Genomic DNA, 22,614 nt, shown 5'->3' with positions numbered 1-22,614 from the left:
CAATTATTTTAAAAAGAAAAACATGAGTGTAATAAATGATGGCATGCAATAACAATATATAAATGAAGAAAATTACTTATAATGCCAAAATAATACAATAAACTTTAGAACATTTACAAAATGAGGATAACATTGCAAGTTGCACAATTACTGTTTAATCTGGATTATTTTGTGATTGTTTATATAATGACAATTTAGGATTGTAACTGAATCTAAAACTTGATTAATTGCCCAGCTCTGCCCAATATGGCCAAGAAAACCCACAAAAAATAGACATTAAACAAAAAATGAAAGGTTTGGTTATATATATATATATATATATATATATATATATGTGTGTGTGTGTGTGTGTGTGAACAATATGCAAATACAAACAAAGAAAGCACTTTCAAACATAAACACATATCAGATACAACTTAAATTGAGTGATTACAGACTTGAAAAGATGAGAATTTCAGACAGTAAATGAGTATGGGCAATAAAACAAAATAAATAGATAAGGTGTATTCATAATGATAATTTAAAAAAATAACAATAATAAACATAATTCAGAAGAATATAGCTATTCAGAAGAATATAGCTATTTCGTGCCAAATTAAAACAATTATTTAATAAATGACAACGTCAGGGTTCTCTTGTCTTAAACAACTTGTAGAGTTTTACTTAAAAGTTCTAACTCATTCTTACAGTGACTCAGATTGGGTTTAGTTTTAAAATATTGACTCTTGTGAATAAAGATTGTCCCAGTAAAACAACACTATTAATGTCCCTGTAAAGTTAAATCTAACCTTTGTGGCTTTCCGCCCTAGATATGTTGGAATAAGATTGCTGTAAACATGTGAAAACACTGAGATCTATGTGTGACTGAATTTTTGATTAAGATCATTAGAAAGTTGCTCCCCTCTTTCCTGGCTTGTTTTAATTTCAGCAGTACAAAAAATCTGAGCCCATGAATGCATTGGTATTGATGGGGACTTACCCCGCCCCTGAATGCCATAATGATATAAAATCATACTGCCTTTTTTTAAAAATTAACAGCCAGTTACATGCTGTTTTTGTATATTATGAAGAAAATTTACCAAATCTATGGGTCAATTAAAGTATCATAACAGAGAGATGTGTGTCAAAAAAAAAAAAAAAAAAAAAAAATCATCCCCAATTTCTGTCTCTGCTCTGACACAGAGCCAGGAAGCTGACCTCTGATCAGAAGCTTTATTTATTTATTTATTTATTTTTTTAATCTGAGAGGATTTTATTTCTCCTGAGTGGGTGTGACTTCAGCTCACTCAACCGACACGCCAACACCACACGAGAGCAGATGTTACTGCCTTATTTTTCGTGATTTTGAAGCTTAATTTTCATACACTTAGAGATATTTTGCATGACTGAAAGTTGGCCTGGTTATTCATAACACAGTGGGCTGACATACAACAAACCAAAAATACAGACATGTTTTAATCACTGTACAGGGACATTAAGAACAACCTCCAAGTTTCTATCAACAACAAAAATACCAAACTTAATTTATTCTACTGTCACAGGCAATATTTCAGTAATCTTAGGCTGTAGCCGGCGTTGCATATAAATCCTAAATGAACGGATTTAATCAGAAAATTTAATAATAGCAATACAGGGTACAAAATTTAAGTAACGTTATGGCTCCTTTGACGGTGAATTCTTGAACGCACCACGCTGCGTCATCGGAATGCGTCTAATGGGCTCTAAATTTAGTCAAGTTACCCAAACGAACAAGACACTTTTAGGTTAACGTTATTCATTTCTTTAAGAATAAAAAAACGACCTGTGCACCGCCGTCTTTGTTGATGGGATGCTTTTATTCTGAAGGCACTCAACGGAAGTAGTATGCGCTGTCGTGTTGTACTTGATGCCGGTCTCAGCCGGATCCTGATGCGGATCCTCAGACTTTGCGAAGTTTAGACACGTCTAAGGTAAAGGAGCTCTTCTTTTATTGCAGTTTAAACTTTAGTAAATGCTAAAATTGCTTTAGCCTCATCATTTTTTAACGTAATCTATAAACATTAACGCGACAGTGAAGCTAACCCGCTAATTAGCTAGCAAGTTGTAACAGTTCTGCTGAGTGTGTTAACACAGCTGCAGTAGCCTAGCTTAGCCTTGTTTAGCGTCTTTTAATCTTTCTGTTCTTTTATAAAGGAGAATTAAGTAAGTCTCAACGTCACCTAAGAGTTCGTTTATATCTGTGTGACTCGGTAGTTTCTCACTGTTGTAGAGGGGTTATAAAGCTTATTTCTGAGCCTGTTTTATAGCTGCTTACCTTCTGTTTATCTATACTTAATGTGTACTCCGACTGTCCTGAAGTAGATGTTTTAACAAGAAATTACTATTTCAGTCTAATTTATTATTTTCATAAATACATATATGACACACGCAAGTCGTAACTGAACAAAATGTTCAGCTACTTTACTGACCTGTAGGTTTTTACTGAGGTCGGTAAAATTGTCCATACTTCAATTTATTCCATGAAGGCGAGGAAAAAACACATATACGGTCAAAATTACAACCAGAAATGGCCAAACTGAAATGTTGCCAATGCATTTGTGCAGTTTAGACAGTGCTTGAAGTGACCTAGAAGACTATAAGTTTCATTATGATTTAGTTTTCCTTAATAAATGAAATACTCATTTAAAAAAGGATTTTTGTATTTACTCAGGTCATCGTTGTCTTTATCGTGGATGCTTGGTAATGCTGTAGCCAAATATATGGTCCGCTAATTGCAGGGATGTGTTGGATGATTGTTTACATTACAGCTGCAGGTTCGCACTGCAGTGTGGAAGAGTCACGGCAGCGGAACATGTAAGCTTTCAGTTCAACAGAGGTGACACTCACAGCGCTGATTATGCTGATTAAACCTAACTTTGAACATCATTTAAGGTCTGTTAATGCTTAGCTGTGGCAACTTTATATGCTTTAACTACCTCCAGGGCCAGGGGCACTGTTATCTTAGGGACCACAGTCCGAAAAGATTGGGGAATCCCTGGTCTAAGTCAGACTGTTAAGCCCTTTTTAAGCTTGTATCAAACATATGAACAGTACTTTGTACTCATAGAGCAGGTAAAGAAAACTGGTTTCGACACTACTTAGCTCTTGCTATTAGCTTAACTCAGTCTGAAGGACCCCAGGGCATGAAGTTTGTGAGGTTGATGGAGCCTAATGTCATCCAGACACTCCTCCAGACACTCCTGTGCTCTTAGCCAATCCACCAAAGACACATCAGACAGAGAGAGGGAGCAAACAGAACAATTACAACAAGAGCTGTAAACCAGCATGCCTGCCTGACAGAGCTCCAGGGTGGGGTGGATCAGATCATCACATCAACTCAACAGTGACAGTAATGTCTGTATCTTTGTGTTGTAGTTACTGGTCATCACTGGGAGGACTGGTGATGGGGCATTGTCCTGTCCGTCTCATGCTGCGGCTGCTGCTGCTCATTGCCCTGCTGGTGGCTGTTTGGGCGGAGGGCCGGGATTTTTACAAACTGCTGGGAGTGAGTCGGGAGGCATCGACAAGGGAGATTCGCCAGGCCTTCAAGAAGCTGGCGCTTACCATGCACCCCGACAAAAACCCTGTGAGTTACTCAGACAAGCAACATCCTCTACGAAAGTAAGGTTGTTAATACTTTAAGACTTTCCAATCTTGCATGTTTTAAAATGATGCAATCTCTGCAATTTAATGATCAGTATCATCCAAAGGGACCATGTCCTAAAAAACTACTCTTACTTCACAAAATGGATATGGACAAGAGTAATGAATCCGTCAAAAACTGCAAATTTGTGCACGATATCTAAGGGCATTTTCACGTTGGGTACAATTTTTTTGCACCATGCCTGAGTGTGAGTGCTTCCCCACTGGCTTGCTTTCACCAATAAGAAGAAAGAGGAAACCACTAAACCATGGCAACCACTAAAGTCAATATTTGGTTGTGATCCATGCAGATAGTAGAGTCCATCCTGCTACTATGGGTGTTTTTTTTTAATTTATTTATTTATTTTTATTTTTGAGACATCAGCTATGACCCTCTTTTTTACACATCTACTGTGCAGCCCAGAGGAAGAAGTGGGCCCAGTGCTCCATGCATATGACAGTTTTTAAAGAGACAGAAAATATTTTCTTTCTTTACAACTCTACCTGCTGAGAAGTACCCAGTACTCGAGCATGGCTGCATTCACAGCTCCAATACCTCCTCTTTAAGTAAGGTGCTGAGTAAGGTGCTCCTGTACTGACATTGAACCAGACTTAGGGGTCAAGTGTACTTGGGTCTGGGCCTGGGTCCCTAAATTATTCTACTGCCAATGTTTTTGTAAAATTTGCAGAAATTTGCCTGGCGTTTTTGCAGTTTTTGCCATGCCTACACTTTTATTTAAGCATTGAACCCCCTCCTTCTTACTCAACCCCCAAACCCTGCTCTGACTCTTCTCATCTTAAATAAAATGAATCCCTGAGTTCATGCCTTTGCTATGTCTGTTGAGGCAGCGTGAACATCTGTTTTTAAAGGTGCGATGTAAATGAAGTTATTTCTATTAAACTTATTTTTATAAAACCACTGATAAGATTTTGTCTTGTAGGGCGATCCGTCAGCACATGAGAATTTCCTGCAGGTGAATCGAGCCTATGAGGTTCTGAAGGACGAGGATCTCAGGAAGAAATATGACAAATACGGAGAGAAGGGATTGGACGAGCAGCAGCAGGGTGGACGCTACGAGAGCTGGAGCTACTACAGATACGATTTTGGTTTGTCTTTGTTTACATACAGAACTGTAGAAATGCTACATGATAGGACATCTCATGAATTGTTTATCTAATTTTGGCTGCTGTTGATTGATATTTTGTTTCTTTTTTCTTAAGGTATCTATGATGATGATTTGGAGATCATCACATTAGACAGTGGTGACTTTGGTAAGAGCTACCATCTTTATTATTTACACCTACAGACAAATCTCATGTCACCACGCTGGTGATAGGCCGAAGGCATTATGTCTCTGGGTTGTCCGTCCATACATATGTCTGTATGGACCTTTCTTTTGAACAAAACTTCTCAAAAACACCTCGACAGATTTTCACCAAACTTTGCACAAGTTTTCATTTTCACATGAGGAGGAACTCATCAGATTTTGGAGGTCATAGGTCAAAGCTCAAGGTCATGGAGCTTGTGCACATTCCTTGTTTATGAACGTGATATCTCAAGAACTCAAGAGAGCTGGCTGTTTAGCTCTGAAACGGCTCTTCATTTTTACCAGTTTGGCTTTTTAAATGTGGATTAAATGACGTCAAAGGATGGCGGAAAGGAACAGTGGCTCACATTAAAGAGCTCTTTAGTAGGACAGGCTCATTCATGAATAGTTCATCATTACTTGGTCTCTCACCCCACAAGGTTTATTCTGTTGATAGTACATCACCGTTTACATTAAAAGCATGTTTGAGACTAAATGAGGATTTTTATATGTTAAAGGGGCTTAGCTATCCTCTTGCTCAGTACTAGACTTCTCTAGATTTTTGCCATATTCGAACAGCCCTACGTAAGGATGTAAGATTGGGTTGCCACCAATGCTCTTACCTAATGATAGAGTACATGACCATACACCAAAGGAACATTTTAGGAATGTTTAACGGTATTAAAACTTACCGTAAAGCAGCTTTGTCAATGTTTTTACATTCTTAAAGTTAACAGTGTTGGATTGTGGCTAAGACATGGGATGTCTTTAATTCTTAAGGACCAACGGGTGGACTTTCATGACTGGGAAATATCTGCAGAACATTCAAACATGACGTTAAAATATTTGTGTGGAACAGGAGACAGTGCGGTCATACCTGCTGTGTTTGTGTTTCAGAGGCAGCAGTGAACTCTGGAGAAATCTGGTTCATCAACTTCTATTTCCCACGATGCTCTCACTGCCACACTCTCGCTCCAACGGTAACACAACACCCACATACTGATCAAGCACAAAGATATTTAGCTTTTAAATGTTGCTTTTAAGCCATTTCTAATTAATGTCATTGACACGATAACCAAGAATGAAAACATCCATCTATTTCCTCGTCTACCTGTTAGTGGAGGGAGTTCGCCAAAGAGATGGATGGCGTGATCCGGATTGGAGCAGTGAACTGTGGAGATAACAACCATCTCTGCAGGAGGAAAGGCATCAGCAGTTACCCTAGCCTGTTCATATTCAGAGCAGGACAGGTCTGTTCAGGATTTATTGATTATTTCATAGTCAGTCACTAAATTTCACTGAAATTAAACAATAAATGCTGCCGTGATTCTGTCAGGCTGCGGTAATTTTTCTTACATAGTTCTTCACCTCTGTCTGTCAAATCTTCTGCTTCATGTGTTTACACTAAAAACAAACCTGCATGTTTATTTTGATAAAATTCAACAATCAGCAGAATTCAAAACCTCCAAATGAAGTTAAGGAGCTGACCAAGTTTAGTCAAATTTATTTAAAATTGATCAGTCGGCCTGCGTTTTTCCATGGTAGAGTAACCAGTATTATAATTTTAACTCTTACCAGTATCACACTGAAGTTAATAATTCAGGTATAGTGACACATGCTCAGCATTACAGCCGTCCTGTCTATTTCTGTTTTTTTTTCCCTCCAGAGACCGGAGAAGTTTACTGAGGAGCGAACCAAAAACAACCTGGTCAGCTTCTCCATGCAGTTCATCCCGACGACCGTCACCGAGCTCTGGCAGGGTAAACATTCCACATCATGCATCATTTCCTGCTTATAACACTATATTTACCTTCAGTTATTTTAGACTGAATCTGATTATCAGTCTTGTTTTTATCACTCTGTGGGGTCTGGTTTCACTTCTTTCAGGAAATGTGTTCAGCGAAATCGAGTCAGCGTTTGCATCTGGCATCGGCTGGTTGATCACCTTCTGCTCTGACACTGGCGGTAATTCATCTCAGACATACATGATCGAGACTAGAAGTGATCCTGTTACTTCACTTTGTTTTGTGTTTGCACATCATTTCGCAGCTGACTACACAGTCAGCCTGCCTCACTGGTTTTTTATTATTTACTCAACTTTTATTTCACCAGGAAGTCACATAAGAGTTAACAAGATAGAGATGTAACAAGACAGCAGACACAACTACGAATAAAAAACATTTATCTATTAATAGGAAAAATAAACGCTCAGAATAAGGGACCAGGGAATACAATTACAGAGCATCGTTAAATTTGTTTCAGAGTCTAAGAAGAAAAAATAATGCCCCACTCTCTCTTTCTCTCTTTCTCTCTCTCTCTCTCTCTCTCTCTCTCTCTCTCTCTCTCTCTCTCTCTCTCTCTCTCTCTTGCTCTCTCCCTTAGATTGCCTGGAGTCAAGAACGCGGCGGAAACTGGCGGGGATGTTGGTGAGAGCACATTAGTAAATTTAACAACATCTTATTTTCACACTGCATTTCCATGACGGTGCTATAACAAAGCTCCGCCATCACCATACCTGAAGATATTGTAGTGATTATGCAACAGTGTGAGTGTTTTGGTGCAAAAGCACAGCAGGAGCCCCACAGAGACAAACAGTCAGACATGCACACATATTTATGCACTCCCTTTCTGGCTCCACCAATCCTGATCTCACCTCCAGTGTTAATCCCTTCAAAGCTGGCACAGAGGGGAGATAACTTGTCAAAACAGGATGCCTCTTTATGTATAAATTAAAGGATGAGACGTCACAGGGATGTAAGTCTCAGCTGATATCACTCTAAGGATAAATTGATTTGAGTTTCATACTGTTAAACTAGCTTGAGTGCTATTTCAGAAAGAAATATATTAAATCCGCACTTAGATTAATGGTCCGTTATTACACCATAATGGGGTTAATACAGCCTTTAGGCGCTTTGGTGGCAGAGCTCTGTTTTACTGCTGTTGCTGAAATGCTCCATGATAACACTCATTATTTACCAGAAAAGGCTGATGACAAATGACTAAAATATGCATTATTACCAAGTGTTAAATGAGATAAAAACCAGCTGCACTACAGTTTACTGTTGTAGGATTCTACATTAAAACAACTAAACCCCAAAATTGCACACAGAAAAAAATACAGGCTTCTTTTTACTTCTTGTAACCACATCTAAAACGTCTCATCTCCATCAGGTTCTGTGAAATAAGAGTAATGTTTGTACCGTAGAGTTATGATGATGGTTGCTGTTTTTTGTAGGATGGTTTAGTGAAGGTGGGATGGATGGACTGCAGCACACAGGAGCAGCTCTGTGAAAGTTTCCAGGTAAGGTTTACTGATAAAAACAGCCAATACAGTAGGACTGAACAGTCAATCAAAATGTTATAAGAATTCCAATGTGTCCTGCAGTTTTAAATCACAGGAGGTGCAAAATCTCTGCAAAGTGAAACTTGGGTCAAAGATCCATTATGAAAACTATATTTTGCAGCAGAGATTTTCTGGTTCTCATTTCAAACGCTGATGTGAGAATAACTTGTGATGCAGTGCGGTCCTACATGATATTTGGAGCTTGCTTGCATTTTGGACGTGGTTTGGGTAATCTGTGTATTTGCTGTATTTAAGGTGACTACTGGAGCGACTGGTTTGTTCCCACCTGGAAGTTCTTTGGACCAACAAGGCAGCGTACTGGTAAGAAAAACACAACTATCTGTCTAAATCCAGCACAGAAGTGTCAGCAGTTTTATTCAAGGCATCTCTGCAGCACTGACTCTGTGTGTTTGTGTTTCAGTGGTTAAAAACGTTGGACAGCAGAGAGATTTATAATCAAGTCATCAGTCATCTTCCTGATCTGGAGCTGCTGACCAGTGACAGCTTTAAGGTAGGGGTTCAGAGATGTGTTCTTCAGCTGGTGGGTAGGGACCCAAAACTGGGTCATGGTCAATCACAGACAAAAGTGTGGTGTAAATAAACCCTAAGCAGACATACCTCCAGATATTTTGATTTCCTGTGATTATCTTGGAATAATAAAGCTGGTTCTCCCTTTATAACATCTGAATTTCTGAGCTCCTACAAACCACCAAAATGTGCATTTTATCACTGCAAGTCTAGCAAAATAAAGTGTCTGGGGTGCTGGTTTGGCTAGGTTGACGGAGCATGTTCCCATATACAGTCCAGAGGCTACAGTCCTTGACGTACTGGTCGGAGGATCTATTCCTGGTCCAAGCACCTCTGTTCCTCTTCAGCTCTCCGCTCAAAAATAATCTTTAACTAATGTCTGCATGCCTTTCCTCCTATGACTTCTGTTATCATTTACTTCTTATTGCTTTTTCTGTCCTGTGTTTTTTGATCATGTTTTGTTCAAACTGCAAAATTTGTAGTTAATAATGTGAGTGGTAGAAATCTGATTTCTCCTTAAGGAGTTGGTAGTTGTTCATGAGGATCAGCACATTGACAACTGCTGCTTTTAACTGTAGCATTTAACTTAAAGCTGTATTCACTTCCTTCCTCCAGAATAAACTGGCCCGTCATCGCTGGCTGGTCAGTTTTACTTTTGGAGACACAAGCCACGCCTCCAACGAGTACAAGAAGCTGAAAGCTGCTCTCCGAAACGACCACATACAGGTACCTGCATCTCTGTATGTGTGCAGAGCTGGGAAATAGAAAAGTTTTTAGTGTTAAACTATATAATTTCAAATGGGATTAAGGTACGATTATAAGGTTTCTACTGCCATAGTACGTCTTCATTTTGATTTGAAAAATAAAAGTCAGTGCCAGGCTTCATGCTCAGTAGAGTCCTAATATAAACCAGGTGGGATACCTGTTTTCAGTACTACAACAAAAATAATATGAAAACATTTTTTTTAGTGATTTGGACTTAAGAAAGAGACACAGTCATATTAGACACAGGTATGCCCAAATCAAATATTCCTCTAAATGACTGATGATAATCCAGGAGAAGTGTCTGCTGAGATTCTGCTCCTTCTTTCTCTGTTTTTTCTTATTGAAGACATTTTTGGCTGTCAGTGTTGGTGTTGTGTTGTGAATCTGTGTGAAGTTTATAGGTTGGGACGTGAATAAAAAGGTTGAGGAACCCCAAAAAACCCCCAACGAATTAACGTGTGCATCTTAATGAGATGCCAGAGGCAGTAAAGTATTGGTAAGGGAATTCCCCGACCAGTAAGAATGCCAATGTTAAATATTTTGATAATTTTTTGATACCCTGTACTTTAACTGATACAAAATCTGTTATTTCTATGTTAGCACATAAATTACCAAAGATTGGACAAAAACAACAGATAAACATTCTTTTTTCAACCTAAAGATTTTATTTCAACAGGCAGGTTATTTATTTTATGGTAAATTTTTATGTACGTCGTTGCCGTGCCGCTGACTTTTAATAAAAGTAGATCTGACATTAATTGTTTTGTTATTCTTATTCTTTTATAGAAAAAAATCCATATACAGCCGAGGTCATCTATTAAAATCATGGTTCAGTTTCACAAAACTTTGTTAAGCTAAAATGTGTAAAATCATAACCTTTTACCTGTGGTGTGATTCAGTTTAATTCATGATAGACACTGAAAACAAGATTTTTATGAACCAGAGCTAATAATGAATTATTATAATAAAACAACAGTAGTGTATCCTGATCAATAGTTTTCTTAATGCATGTGAAAGAAGCTTTGTAGGTTATATAATCTGTCTACCTACAGTCAGCTCTTTTAAAAGGGCAGAATTCAACTGAAAAGGTTTAATTTTAAGATAATGAAAAAAGGTTTCCCCTTCTCTTGTTTATTGATTTTATAACCAGTTTTTACATATAATATTTCAACAAATTAAAAATTGAACAGCTATAACATGTTTTTCTTTATCTTTCCCTCTTTCCTCTTACACTTTTCTCATGATTAGTCAGAGGAATGATCATCCTGTAAAAGTTCAAATCTGAGCTGAAGTCAGACGACCCCGGCGTCATGAAGGATTTATACGATGACTAAAAACCAAAACAAGTCTCAGGGAACATTAGTGGTCATAGAATGACTGTGTCATTGATCATATCAGTGTCTAGGGTCGTTATTTTCTGTCCTCCAATCAGATGTCAGTTGTGATATGATTAACAGGAGCACATGAGTCTGAACAAGACAGCAGCTGGGTCTGGATCTACTAATCAGTGACTCCACATACACAATATAGGTTGTGTATTTAACTATGTAGCTAAAAATACAGTATGGAGATCTGTTGTTTGGTCCATGTTTCTCAGCCCTATATGTCTCTGTTTTTACCTGTCTGTTGGTCTGTGTCTCTCCAGGTGGGCAGAGTGGATTGTATCTCTGACTCTGAGTTGTGTGAGTCTCTGTACATCCATAAACCCTGCGTGGCCGTCTTTAAAGGACTGGGAATCAACGACTTTGAGATCCACCATGGTCAGTAACTCATCAACAAGTAGTTTAAAAAAACAATGTCCTCATATGAGGACAGCCGGTCTATTTTGCTGTAAAACACAGTAAAGAAACCATTGTGAGGTTCTTTATTGGCAGTTCCACCAAATCAGTGGAAAACAAAGCTGGAAATATCCTGAGAGTTAAAAAGGATTTATTCCCTAAAATTTTTATTCTTGCATTTTAGATAAACACTTCAGATACACATTTTTTACTGTTTTACACTTGAATCTTGCTTTGTATTTTTACAGTTTCCAAATATTTTTTTATCTTCCAAAGTCCTCACAACTGAAACAAAAAGTTCTATGAGAAAAAAAAAATGGTCGCTTAAACTTTTTAGATTTTGTTTAAATCAACATGCAGAATATATTTTTCTAAAAAGCTATTCATTAATTGCCATATTTTTATTAAATAAAGTTTACGTAAGTTCATGCAGGACACGGAAGTCATATGACCAGCCGTTATCAGCTGACAGGCTGATGCTCAAATCACTATTCCCAACCCCACTCAACTAATCACAGCGCGTGTTTAGCAATAAGGCGGTGTATTTAAATGATGTCTCCACTCTCATTTGTCCCTGCTACTCCTATGCTACCCCGTCGCTGCTGTCTGAAATATTGCCTCCTCCACCCCAACCTCCTCCTATTAAGTCTGAATGTTGTATCCTATCAAATCTCTATGTATGCATTTACCCATGTGGGGGATTTTGCATGCACTCCCTGGAAAGCCTAAGCAGGCTGCTCGGCTAACCCAGGGAGTACTCTGAAAAGCAGAGCTATAACGCCAACTCTGACTGTATTCCATTTGGCAATAAATGGTTTAAACCTATGACGAGAGTGTTCCTGACTGAAATTTTTTAAGTAAGAATTTTGGGATGTTTCTCTATTTGTGATCACTTTTTCTTGTAAAAGGCAAAAATCTATTTTCTATAAGATTTTTGTACAACTTTTCCTTATTGAACCACAGATGTTACAAAGCATAAAGAATGAATTTCAAAAACTGAATTAGAAGGTTTTTGTACCTTAACTAGTTTTGTGTTGAGACTTGCTGTAGAGCATTTTGGTGAGAATGGCGGCCATATTTGATGGACACTGATTACTGTAATGCGGCTTTTGACCACCAGATGGCTGACAAAATGTCCACAAACGAGGCTAACGGGTCTCAGTTCTGTGAAATTAAGAATAATGATGCAGAGAACCCAAAATATCATGTCCTCATATGAGGATGCTGGGATGTAGGAGGTTAAACCAATTTGAAATATTCCAAGAACACAAGGCTGTCAAAATTATAATACATTGGTACTTCATGATGCCATTTTTTTTAATGAACAGACTCCATGGATGGATAGAATCAGCAAGATGCTCATCTTGAAAATTACAAATAGTCTTATTTGAAAATCCAAAAGTTTGAATTCTTTTGGTGAAATTAGACAATATTATTAACTCCTCAAGATTCTCGGTTGTTGCTCTTTCCTTACCTTCCCTTTGTCTAACCGCTGTGTTTGTTGCTGTCTGCAGGTAAAGATGTGCTGTACAACATCATTGGTTTTGCGAGAGACAGCGTCCGTGCTCATGTGACGACTCTGAGACCTGATAACTTCCCCTCAGACAGGAAGGAGCCTTGGCTCGTTGACTTCTTCGCTCCAGTTCGTATCCGTCTGTCTTAGTTTGTTATACCCACTCAGGAATGATTGAAAATGTAACGTTAATTTTAACTCACATTTATTTCACATTGGATGTGAATTGTTGTATTGAAGGGAATGATAATCTTTATGTTATTAGGAAAAGCATACACAAAAATAAGGAAGTAGGATTTTCTACAAACTACTTTAGAAAAAGTTGACACTTAAATTTTTGCATGAAGTATAGAGCATAACATCTTCTACAATAACAGTTTTTAAACTGTTATTTTGATACATTTCAGGTTAAAGATATTGTGCACCTCCAATTTGAAAATTGCAGTAGAACATATTGTTATTTAAACTACGATTGTTTAACTCTTCATCCTTAGTACCCCAAACTGTTACTAATAACCTTGAGACATTTCCATCAATGGTACCCAAGTTTGAGTGTCAGAAACTTCTGTCAGACGCTAAAAAATGGCTAAATATCAGTAAAGATGCTGTAATAGGTGGGTAGTTCTTTCTATTTATCACATTTTTCACACAACAGAGATTTCAAGGGCCAAAAAACAGCCAAAGATAAGTCTGCAGTATCATAAAACGGCAATTTAAAGGCTGATTTGGTGCAGACACGTTTGTTTCTCACCATGTCCCAGTGCAATTCCTCCACCTTGTCCGACCTCCAGGCTGTTATGGATGTTTTTATTATTTTTTGGTCACCAACAACAACCCTCTCTTATTTCTTACTCCCAGTGCTGATAGGATGGTTTTTGAGAAGACATCACTTTTAAATTTGCCCTTACAGCTCCACCCAATGACAAAAACCAAGCACTCATGCCCTGCTGTGTTCACATCCCTGCATACTGAACCTGTGTACATACCTCATACCCTAGTCCACCTCTTCAAACGGACTCAGGCACACTACCTGTGTAAAGGATGCTTGCAAGTGTACTTGGATCCATGCCGGGGTCTCTATGTGAAGCCACCCTAATTCAGCGAAATTCAGGTGTCCAAAAACATTGCCATGCTACGTCAGGATTACAGGTTTTCAAAATGTACATGACTGAACACTTAACCCACAAAGTTCCCTTTCTTTTGGAGAAAATGTACCTCTCAGCATGGGCTGTTGTGGAGTAAAAATACATCTTCAGGACCTTCATTTCTCTAAAACAGCTCCTGATATATTAACACAGAGGCACACATGAGCAGCCTGGAACATTTATTGCATCAGTGATCGTCTTGTAAATAAGATTTGACTGTTGAAGCAGGAACTGACAGTAATGTTTGATTGTTAGATCCTCGTGACCATATATCTACAGCAGAAAAAATCTACATCATTACTAAAACTTGGCTTCACCTCAGGTAGTTTTAATAGTTCATGTTAGGACTCTCTGTTTGCCTTCAGGACTGAAGGTTCATGTGTTATCCTACAACACAAATAATGAGCTGTTAGAGATGCGGTGAACAATGTCATGAACCTGTACTAAAGTCAATCTTTTGATGTAGCTGTCCCTGGTAGTGTGCAAGCCTCCTATCCCTTAAATCACTTATATTCTGGAAATAATCTAGGAAGCCATGCATTTGGTTTTAATGGGGTTTTAGATTAACCAGAGCTTATTACATTGAGTTAAAATCGTGCTGTAACGGTGAGAGAGCTCCACTGTATGATGGCACAGAAGATTATAATGTCATATCATCAGCATAAAGAGGAATTTTACATTTGTTTGAGCAATTTTGTTAATTTACAATGAAAATAGCAGTGGCCCTGGATGGGATCCCAGAGGAACTCCTGTGTTAATTTAGCCATAAAGGTGATTTTATGTCATTAGTGATAACTGACTGAGTCCTGTTAGTCGAGTAATTTTTGCACTAGTTACAAGCAAAAACATCAGGACCATATGAAGACATCCTACTCAGTAAAATAGTTTGTTCAACAGGGTCAAAAGCCTCTAATACAGCTAAAATGTAGAGGTAACAAGGTGTGGAAAAGGGCACTGCAGTGTCATCATTGTATAAGTAGCTCCTGTCCAGAAGGATCACAGGCTTTTTTTTTTTTAATTTAACTTTATTAAACCCACTAGCAGACATTCAGGGTGGCCACTAGACCTGATTTATGAAAAAAGAAAATCATAAAAATTGTAGTTATGAGGTTTTTGTCCAAAAGCAGCTTTGTTAAAATGAGTGTCTTGTTTTCAGTGGTGTCCTCCATGTCGGGCCTTACTTCCTGAACTGAGGAAAGCTTCCATCCAGCTTGCTGGACAGATGAAGTTTGGCACCCTGGACTGCACTATCCATCACAACCTCTGCTCCATGGTAAGATAAAACAGACCTGGACTGAACCAGTATTACTGGGACAAAGGCTGATAGCTGAGTCTCTCTGTTTGTTTTTCAGTATAATATTCAGAGTTATCCCACCACGGTGATCTTTAATGGTTCCTTTGTTCACGAGTATGAAGGACAACACTCGGCTGACGGCATCCTGGAGTTCATTCAGGTAAAATAGCGTACTAACAATACACCACAGTTTTCTGTGTATAATTATCTAATAAAGACTAGACGGTTTTAAATGATCATTGATCTTAATAACATAGGAGACACGAGGACTGTTTCAACTCTTTACAGCTCAAGCACCGACAGGAGTAAGAGCCCTACTGAAGCACAAAGTGTTACATTATCATTACATTTTGAATGCTTTTTTTGAGAGTTTAATGTGTTTTAAAAACTCACCAACTCTGCACTAAATTCATCCTCAGTGAAATTCACATTTAATAGTTGTTTTGTGCATTTGCACTGTAAAATGGTCCCACAGTGCTCCCTAAAATCAGTCCCAGGACTGGGTAACAACTACAGGTACATGCATGAAAATTTGCACACATGTGTATCATGACCACACAGACAAAAAGTCTCTAATGTATATGGTCTTTAATGTACAGGAAGTTAGTTATTTACAAATAAAGGTTAAAAAAAATACACGTTTGTGGCCAATTCTTCACGGTTTAACAGCCTCTATTGAGAGGATTCATCTGACTGACTCCAGGTTTAATACTAGATCTGTGATACTAGATCTAGAATCTAGAATCCTGGGGGTTCTTTTGGATGGGATTATTATCCAAGATCAAAGTTGGACAACTTTTTTTTTTTCGCACGTGCTGTAAGATAAGTCATATCTCAGACATGCTCTGTGCAATCCTCTGAATGCATTCATTAGATGATTGTCTCAGTCTGGGTGACCACACAGCTGCTGCAGAGACAAGATCTCACAGAAACTCACAGGATCAAATGGGGTTTCGGTAATAAAAGGGCTAGGGACGGACATTGCAAATTAGCTCAAGTTACAAATGCTGTAATGTGTGGCAACAGTTTACTTGTTTTATACATGTCCCTATACAAATAAACATTAAATGAATAAATAAATAAAACAAGCATAGAGAAAACAGTAAAATAATGTGGTTGAATCGTGTCTGAGATGTAGATTTAATTGTTTATGTTTGTGAGCTATAAGAGTTTGTGACCTCTGGTTGGTCTGCACACTCTCATTGGTTCATTCTGGCCTAGAATCAGGCTGTGACTCGATTGTGAAAAATAAAATAATCATTTTCACACCACACGCTTGAGGATGGTTTGCTAGGACCTTCAACTTGGGACACAGTTCCCTTATTGTCAGAGGGAGTAAATCCATCCTAAAGTTGGGCTTAAAACAGTCTAGTGTGAGGTCACCTGAATCTCTACGGCTTTATCTTACAGTGGTCAGATCAACACCAAAGGTTGTATTAAAGTTTTCTAGTACATAGAGATGCTTCTTATGATTAAATCTGATCATACAGTCTCTAGGCCCACTACTCTAACCCTTCCAAGAGCACTTCAGCTTTTTTCTCTTTTTCTTCAAATCAAAATTATGTCATACGGGAATCAGTCTAATCTTCAGTTAAGATAGAAGACTTCCTTACTCTTAAAATGTTGATAAATTCCTTCTCAGCTACCAGTGTCTCTGAGAGGATTTTGACAGTGTTTGTGACTGTGATCACTGCAGAGCGGCATGTTTGATTAGAAATGTTTCTTTGTGTCCCTGCAGGATCTGGTGAATCCGTCTGTGGTGGTTCTGGATCCTTCCAGCTTTGCAGAGAAAGTAAAAGGTAAAGTTAGTGGTTCAGCCAGAGCAAGGATGTTAAGATATATCATATTTTCACAGTTTTATGATATTTCATTTAAAAATTTGTTATGTCCATATCAAGAGTAATCACAGCAATAGTCAGAATTTATTTTTTTTGCGAATTTCATATTAATTTGATGTAATGTTTGATGCAGAAATAATTAACATGAAGGAAGAATAAAGAATATTAAGATGCCAGTGAAATATATTAAGAGGCTGGAAACGTAAATAAATTATTATAGAAAAATATAGTAGCAAAATGAAAAAATAAAATGCATCATAAACATTAATCATAAACATACACATAGTATGTGCAAAGGTGCTAAAGGAGAAACCGAGCAGATGTGCAGGTTTACTGGTGATAAGATTTGAGTGTAATTTTCTTAAGGAGTAGTTAACACAGTGTGCAGTTAAACTCAGTGAGCGTTAATGTAACACATAAGTCTGTATAAACATGCATTTTTCTGTCCGCTGGTTCTGGGGTTCAGTGAAAGTCTGTGGGAGGAGAAAGCCAGAGTACTGCTCATGAGGCTGACAGCAGAGGAGAAAAAAAGTGTTGTGGTGGGAGGTTTTGGTCCTAATGGACCTCAGTCTCCTGCCAGAGGGGAGGGACTCCGAAAATCCATGTCAGGGTTGAGAGATCAGCCTCAATTTTACCTGCATGCCTCAGAGTCCTGGAAGGAGGAGGTTGTGGTAATAATGATACATTGCTTTAAAACATCTTTACTAAACCTCACAGTCGAGTTCAAACCATAATTATGTGTATAACATGGTTTGGGTGTTATTTTGACTTTACTGATTTAGTTTAAATCATCAGTTCTGCTTCTTGTTGACTTTTTAATTCTTGTTTTGGAAGGTACAAAATGCCTTCTTAATGCAGTTTAGGTTTATTCCACTCAAAGGCAGGTTCTTTTGAAAACAGTGTTTTTTTCTCTTGTGTTTTGGCTTTGTGTACATGTGTAGACAGGGAACATGCCATCTAGGGATTATAATGTCATGCTGTGGAGCGGATTCTCCTCTGTTTGGTACGGCAGCTGTGGCTGTAGCTAAACTGGTCATTTTGACATGCTTAGACTTCGACATGTTTGTTCTTCCACTAAAATGTTCACATTAAAACACGCTCATGCTGTTCCTCTGCTGCTGACATGGCGTGCTCTCTGTAGCACGCTACAATGTGTTTTTTTAAGAGAACGTAGTGTGTCAATGAGATTATTTTTGGACCTCCATTTTCAAAATCTCCAACCTATGCCTGGACTAGACCTCAGATAATAAGAGGGTGTCTGTGCAGTATTTCATTTTTGAAATTGATAATTTGCTGCTTATTGTGAGTCAAGGACTTTTACTTTTGTTAATGCAGAACCAAACAGGTGTCAGTATTGTTTGAGTACTCCAGAATTATGTTAAAGTTTAAAAATATCAGTGTTGTGACAACCCTTTTTTAAGTACTCATGCAGTTGTTAGATATTTAATGGTGTTAGTGTTGTTGTCCTTTTGGTTGGTCCCAGGTCGATCTGAAGGGGAGGTGTGGGCGGTGGATTTCTTTGCTCCGTGGTGCGGTCCATGTCAGGCTCTGAAGCCGGAGTGGAGACGCATGGCTCGGGTACAACACACACTAAACATCACACACGTTTATATAAAACTAACTGGAGTGAGTGGAGAAACCAGCACAGACGTCCACTAACTAACCAACTACACAGCCTCTCTACCATGTGATCTGTGTTTTATCTGTGGATGCTTTGTGTCTCTTCACCCTCAGATGCTGTCGGGTCAGATCCAGGTTGGTTCTGTCGACTGTCAGATGTTTCAGTCGTTCTGTCAGAGTCAGAACGTGAGGGCGTACCCAGAAATCCGAGTGTATCCCGATAACTACCGGCAGCCAGACCGCTACATGTATGTACCACCTTTACATGAACACAGAGTGCAGCATTAATGGTGTTCTTAGCAGAAGCACTCATGTTCAGTTAATGGGTCAGAATAATAAGAACAGTTTTTTTATTTACTTCATGTGTTTTTATATAACTATGAGATATTTGGGCTCTACTAAAAGGATTAGTGCTCAGTAAGAGACTGCTTATGTCAATTATGCCTCTTTGGGCTGCTGATAAGTTACACCAAACAAACAAGGACCTTTCACTGCCACAGCATCCCCAACTTCTTCAGACCCAGGCTCTGTTCATATCAGCTCCAGGTAGTGACCCCACCAGTACTACCTACCCTATCACATGGCCCCTTACTGCCACCACAAAGACAACATTTAACTAGATAAGCCTGATACTGCAGCTTTAGTTTAGGAGTGGAGTTCCTCATGGATCTCTCTTCTCCTCATCTGTTCAGATGCATTAACATAAAAGTCTGAATCAGAGCATAGCTCTTCGTATTTGTTGATCAGTTCACTCATCGCTCCATCTGTCCTTCTCTTCAGGAGTTATAACGGCTGGCACAGAGACGCCCACACGCTGCGATCATGGGCTCTGAGGTGAGTACAAGCTAGTTTTCATTCCGTATCTCCGTCTTTACTTCACCTAAGGATAAATGACCGTGTTAATGCAGACTTGAACAGGTGCATGATTGATATTTTGTCTTTTCAGCGCTTTACCACGGGCGTCAGTAGATTTGACTCCAGACACCTTCAGGACTTTGTTTCTGGCCAGTAAAGATCACTGGGTCCTGGATTTTTATGCTCCGTGGTGTGGACCGTGCCAACACTTTGCCCCAGAGTTTGAGGTCTTAGCTCGGGTAAGAGGCCTTTTTTTAATGAGAGTCGAATTAAACCAAAACTCCACCTGAAAACTGAAGTAAAATGTTCTAAAGTAGACTGCTAAAGTGATGATTCTCTGTGTGAACATCAGATCCTTAAAGGCGAGGCTCGAGCGGGGAAGATCGACTGCCAGGCTCACTATCAGCTCTGTCAGTCAGCAGGAATCACCTCCTACCCCACCATCAGATTCTCCCCATACATGGGAGCAACCAGGGTGAGGACACTCATACAGATGAACAAAGCTCCTTTTAAAAGTTGGGACACTACCTTAAATATGAATAAAAACAGAATTCAGATCATCTTCACCCTAGAAATGATTTTAAAATCGTTCATCAATTAAACTATTTCATGTTTGACTGATGTATGATCTTTTTTGTTTTTGCAGCACAAACAGAGCGGTGATCACATCAACAGTCGGGACGCTACCATGATAGCGAGCATTGTCAGAGAGAGGCTACAGCAGCTGTCACCACGGTTACAAAACAAACCAAAGGTAACCGATTGATCACATGATGTTCATTCAGAAGAAGACGATCAGTCGACCGGGATCTGACCCGTTCTTTATCCTCTCTCTGCAGGATGAGCTCTAATGACGTTGGGGTCGATAACTGTAATCTGATTGGTCAGAGAGGGCCAGAAGTGAAAGGGATTGGTCCGGCTTGATGATCAATCAACACTCCTTTTTCTGAACGCACAGCTGTGACGGGGACAGACTGTACACTGACTGTTACTGTGCTGTGATGATTGTACGCCAACTTTCAGCCTTTATTTTTATCTGTTTTTATGTTTGTCTCCATTGTTTGTATTTACTCTATGAAGTAAAACTGTGGGACACTGCACACAAACACTCTCACAACATGTTTATAGCTCACATTAACGACATTTTAGGCATTCAGATACCAAGTGGTAGTCCTTCATGCTTTATGTGGACGCACCTCAATATAAATGGTTTGATATCTGGGGCGGAGATGGCCTGGTGGTTTGGTCCTGCCCCGTTTATGCAGCCTGGGTTCAGGTCTGGCCTGTGGCCTCTCCCTGCATGTCTCTTCACCACTCTCTTATAGCTCAGACTGCATACAGAGGTGGTCTGGGATGTCCTTATCTGGATTGAATTTGTTGTCCAGAGACGCATGCATCAAGAGTCGCCTATGTCAGCTGACCTGATCTGCTGTATTCAGCGACAAAATCAAAAGCATGGCTTTGTTTATGTCTGCCCAGCCTCATTCAGTGTGATGGGATATACGGCTCTTTTTAGAGATCTGGTTTTTATCTCTGCTCAGTAATGAGAGCTGGTCTTCCTCCTCAAAAACGGCTCTTCATTTGGTACCTTACTGGTTTTTATATTAACCTTGCAAAGCAGATGGATACGCCCATTTCCTTGTTTTTCACTGGCGAATCCATCTTGCAAAGCTCCCATCTGAACCATTTGGGCTTGGTTAGAAAGTGACAGGACCAATCAGCAACGAGGGGCAGTACTTTCAGGCGCGGCAGAGTCGTGACGTAAACAAGCAGCAACAAGAGGCTGGTGCAGTTATGGAGGACAAGCTTAGCGTGGATGCAGCTAAAGCGCCAGTTTTATCAGAACTTGATGACATGTCTTTGTTAAAAGAAGAACAAAGAACAGCAGTGAGTTGTTTTCTTTTCAAAAACGACAAAAGTCGAGTACTTACATGTCTATAGTCGCCATGTTTTGCGTTATTCCTCAGTAGCTGCGCACATGCAGCTTGATAGCTGCTACGTCACGTGTTTTGTTGCTCTGGTTGGCCCGTAGAGATGTGACAGACAGAACAATCACCCACTCATACTCCAAGTTTTTTTCAAAGCCGCTGCCTTTTCCCAAACGTTTCCTATTGAAGCTTGGTGTGTCAGGTTACTTCTTTATGTCTTTAAAACAACAAAAACGAAGAAAGAAAATTTTCTTTTTAACTGGAGTCAGCTCCTGTCATTCTCATAAAAGAGACCGCTGGTAGACCTGGCTCGTCTGTGAACGACACATCACCCTCCCTCATTTGGTGCCATTTTAAACTGAATTCACATCTCAGTCTAATCAGAAGCAAAAAGATTTATCAGCTAAGTATTGCCTCACCGTGCCCTCTAAAGGCACATTTATAATGATGAAGAAATCCTGTTAAACACGCCATGCTAGCCTTTTATGTTGTGGCTAATTTGTCTTTATTCATTTTGCATTTCCAGCAGCTTTGATATCAAAAGACGTATTATAAATGCCAAGTGTGAAAACTTCCTAAACTTGGTGTCTGGATGGCCTAAACAGACGTTAATGCAAGGTATGAATGAGCCCCCCCACAAACTCCGGATGTGGATATAGTGTTGTATTTTATTGATGTTTCAGACTTTAAATAAAATGGTGTTTATTTTAAATGAGTGAAGCTGCATCAGTACATTTATTGAATGCTTATTCTCCCATCTTTATACTTTGACTCCTTTTAGAGCTTAATATAGTTGTTAATATCATGTAGAGATGAAATTAACAGGTTAATTATTTCAGATAAAAATCTTCTTTTCAGTCTTTAATTCACAGTTCAAGGAGAAGCAGCTCATATAAAGGTGTGCTTTGGTTTCTGACAAAGTAAAAAACAGATGTTTAAATTAATCTCCTCCAGGGGGCGCATGAGAGACAAAAATCACAGATGCCTCAAACAGTCCTCTTCAAGCGGATACAGTGGTCTTCATGTACAGAGAGCATAAA

General features: G+C 39.0%; 1 protein-coding gene across 1 annotated transcript; it reads left to right on the top strand.

Moving 5' to 3' along the window:
• Nucleotides 1-1,875: 1,875 nt before the first annotated feature.
• On the top strand, nucleotides 1,876-21,333 carry dnajc10 (DnaJ (Hsp40) homolog, subfamily C, member 10). The gene is made up of 25 exons (XM_041806282.1): nucleotides 1,876-1,949; nucleotides 3,394-3,604; nucleotides 4,602-4,767; nucleotides 4,882-4,932; nucleotides 5,865-5,947; nucleotides 6,086-6,217; nucleotides 6,634-6,727; nucleotides 6,855-6,932; nucleotides 7,350-7,393; nucleotides 8,203-8,268; nucleotides 8,566-8,631; nucleotides 8,732-8,821; nucleotides 9,454-9,564; nucleotides 11,249-11,363; nucleotides 12,896-13,023; nucleotides 15,196-15,312; nucleotides 15,392-15,493; nucleotides 17,072-17,132; nucleotides 18,655-18,749; nucleotides 18,906-19,039; nucleotides 19,572-19,625; nucleotides 19,738-19,885; nucleotides 19,999-20,121; nucleotides 20,293-20,400; nucleotides 20,486-21,333. The coding sequence occupies exons 2-25, from the start codon at nucleotides 3,422-3,424 to the stop codon at nucleotides 20,495-20,497; spliced, it is 2,361 nt and encodes a 786-aa protein (XP_041662216.1). The 5' UTR covers nucleotides 1,876-1,949; nucleotides 3,394-3,421; the 3' UTR covers nucleotides 20,498-21,333.
• The last annotated feature ends 1,281 nt before the right edge of the window (nucleotides 21,334-22,614 follow it).

This window comes from Cheilinus undulatus, linkage group 15, assembly GCF_018320785.1.
Source record: "Cheilinus undulatus linkage group 15, ASM1832078v1, whole genome shotgun sequence".
Classification (NCBI taxonomy): domain Eukaryota; kingdom Metazoa; phylum Chordata; class Actinopteri; order Labriformes; family Labridae; genus Cheilinus; species Cheilinus undulatus.
This window is presented reverse-complemented; position numbering and strand designations above follow the sequence as displayed.

Excerpts from the sequence above, each read along its gene's own strand:
- dnajc10 (XM_041806282.1), top strand. The coding sequence starts at position 3,422 with ATGGGGCATTGTCCTGTCCGTCTCATGCTGCGGCTGCTGCTGCTCATT. Across the intron at positions 6,218-6,633 it reads TCATATTCAGAGCAGGACAG|AGACCGGAGAAGTTTACTGA; the intron begins GTCTGTTCAGGA and ends TTTTCCCTCCAG. Across the intron at positions 6,933-7,349 it reads CTTCTGCTCTGACACTGGCG|ATTGCCTGGAGTCAAGAACG; the intron begins GTAATTCATCTC and ends TCTCTCCCTTAG.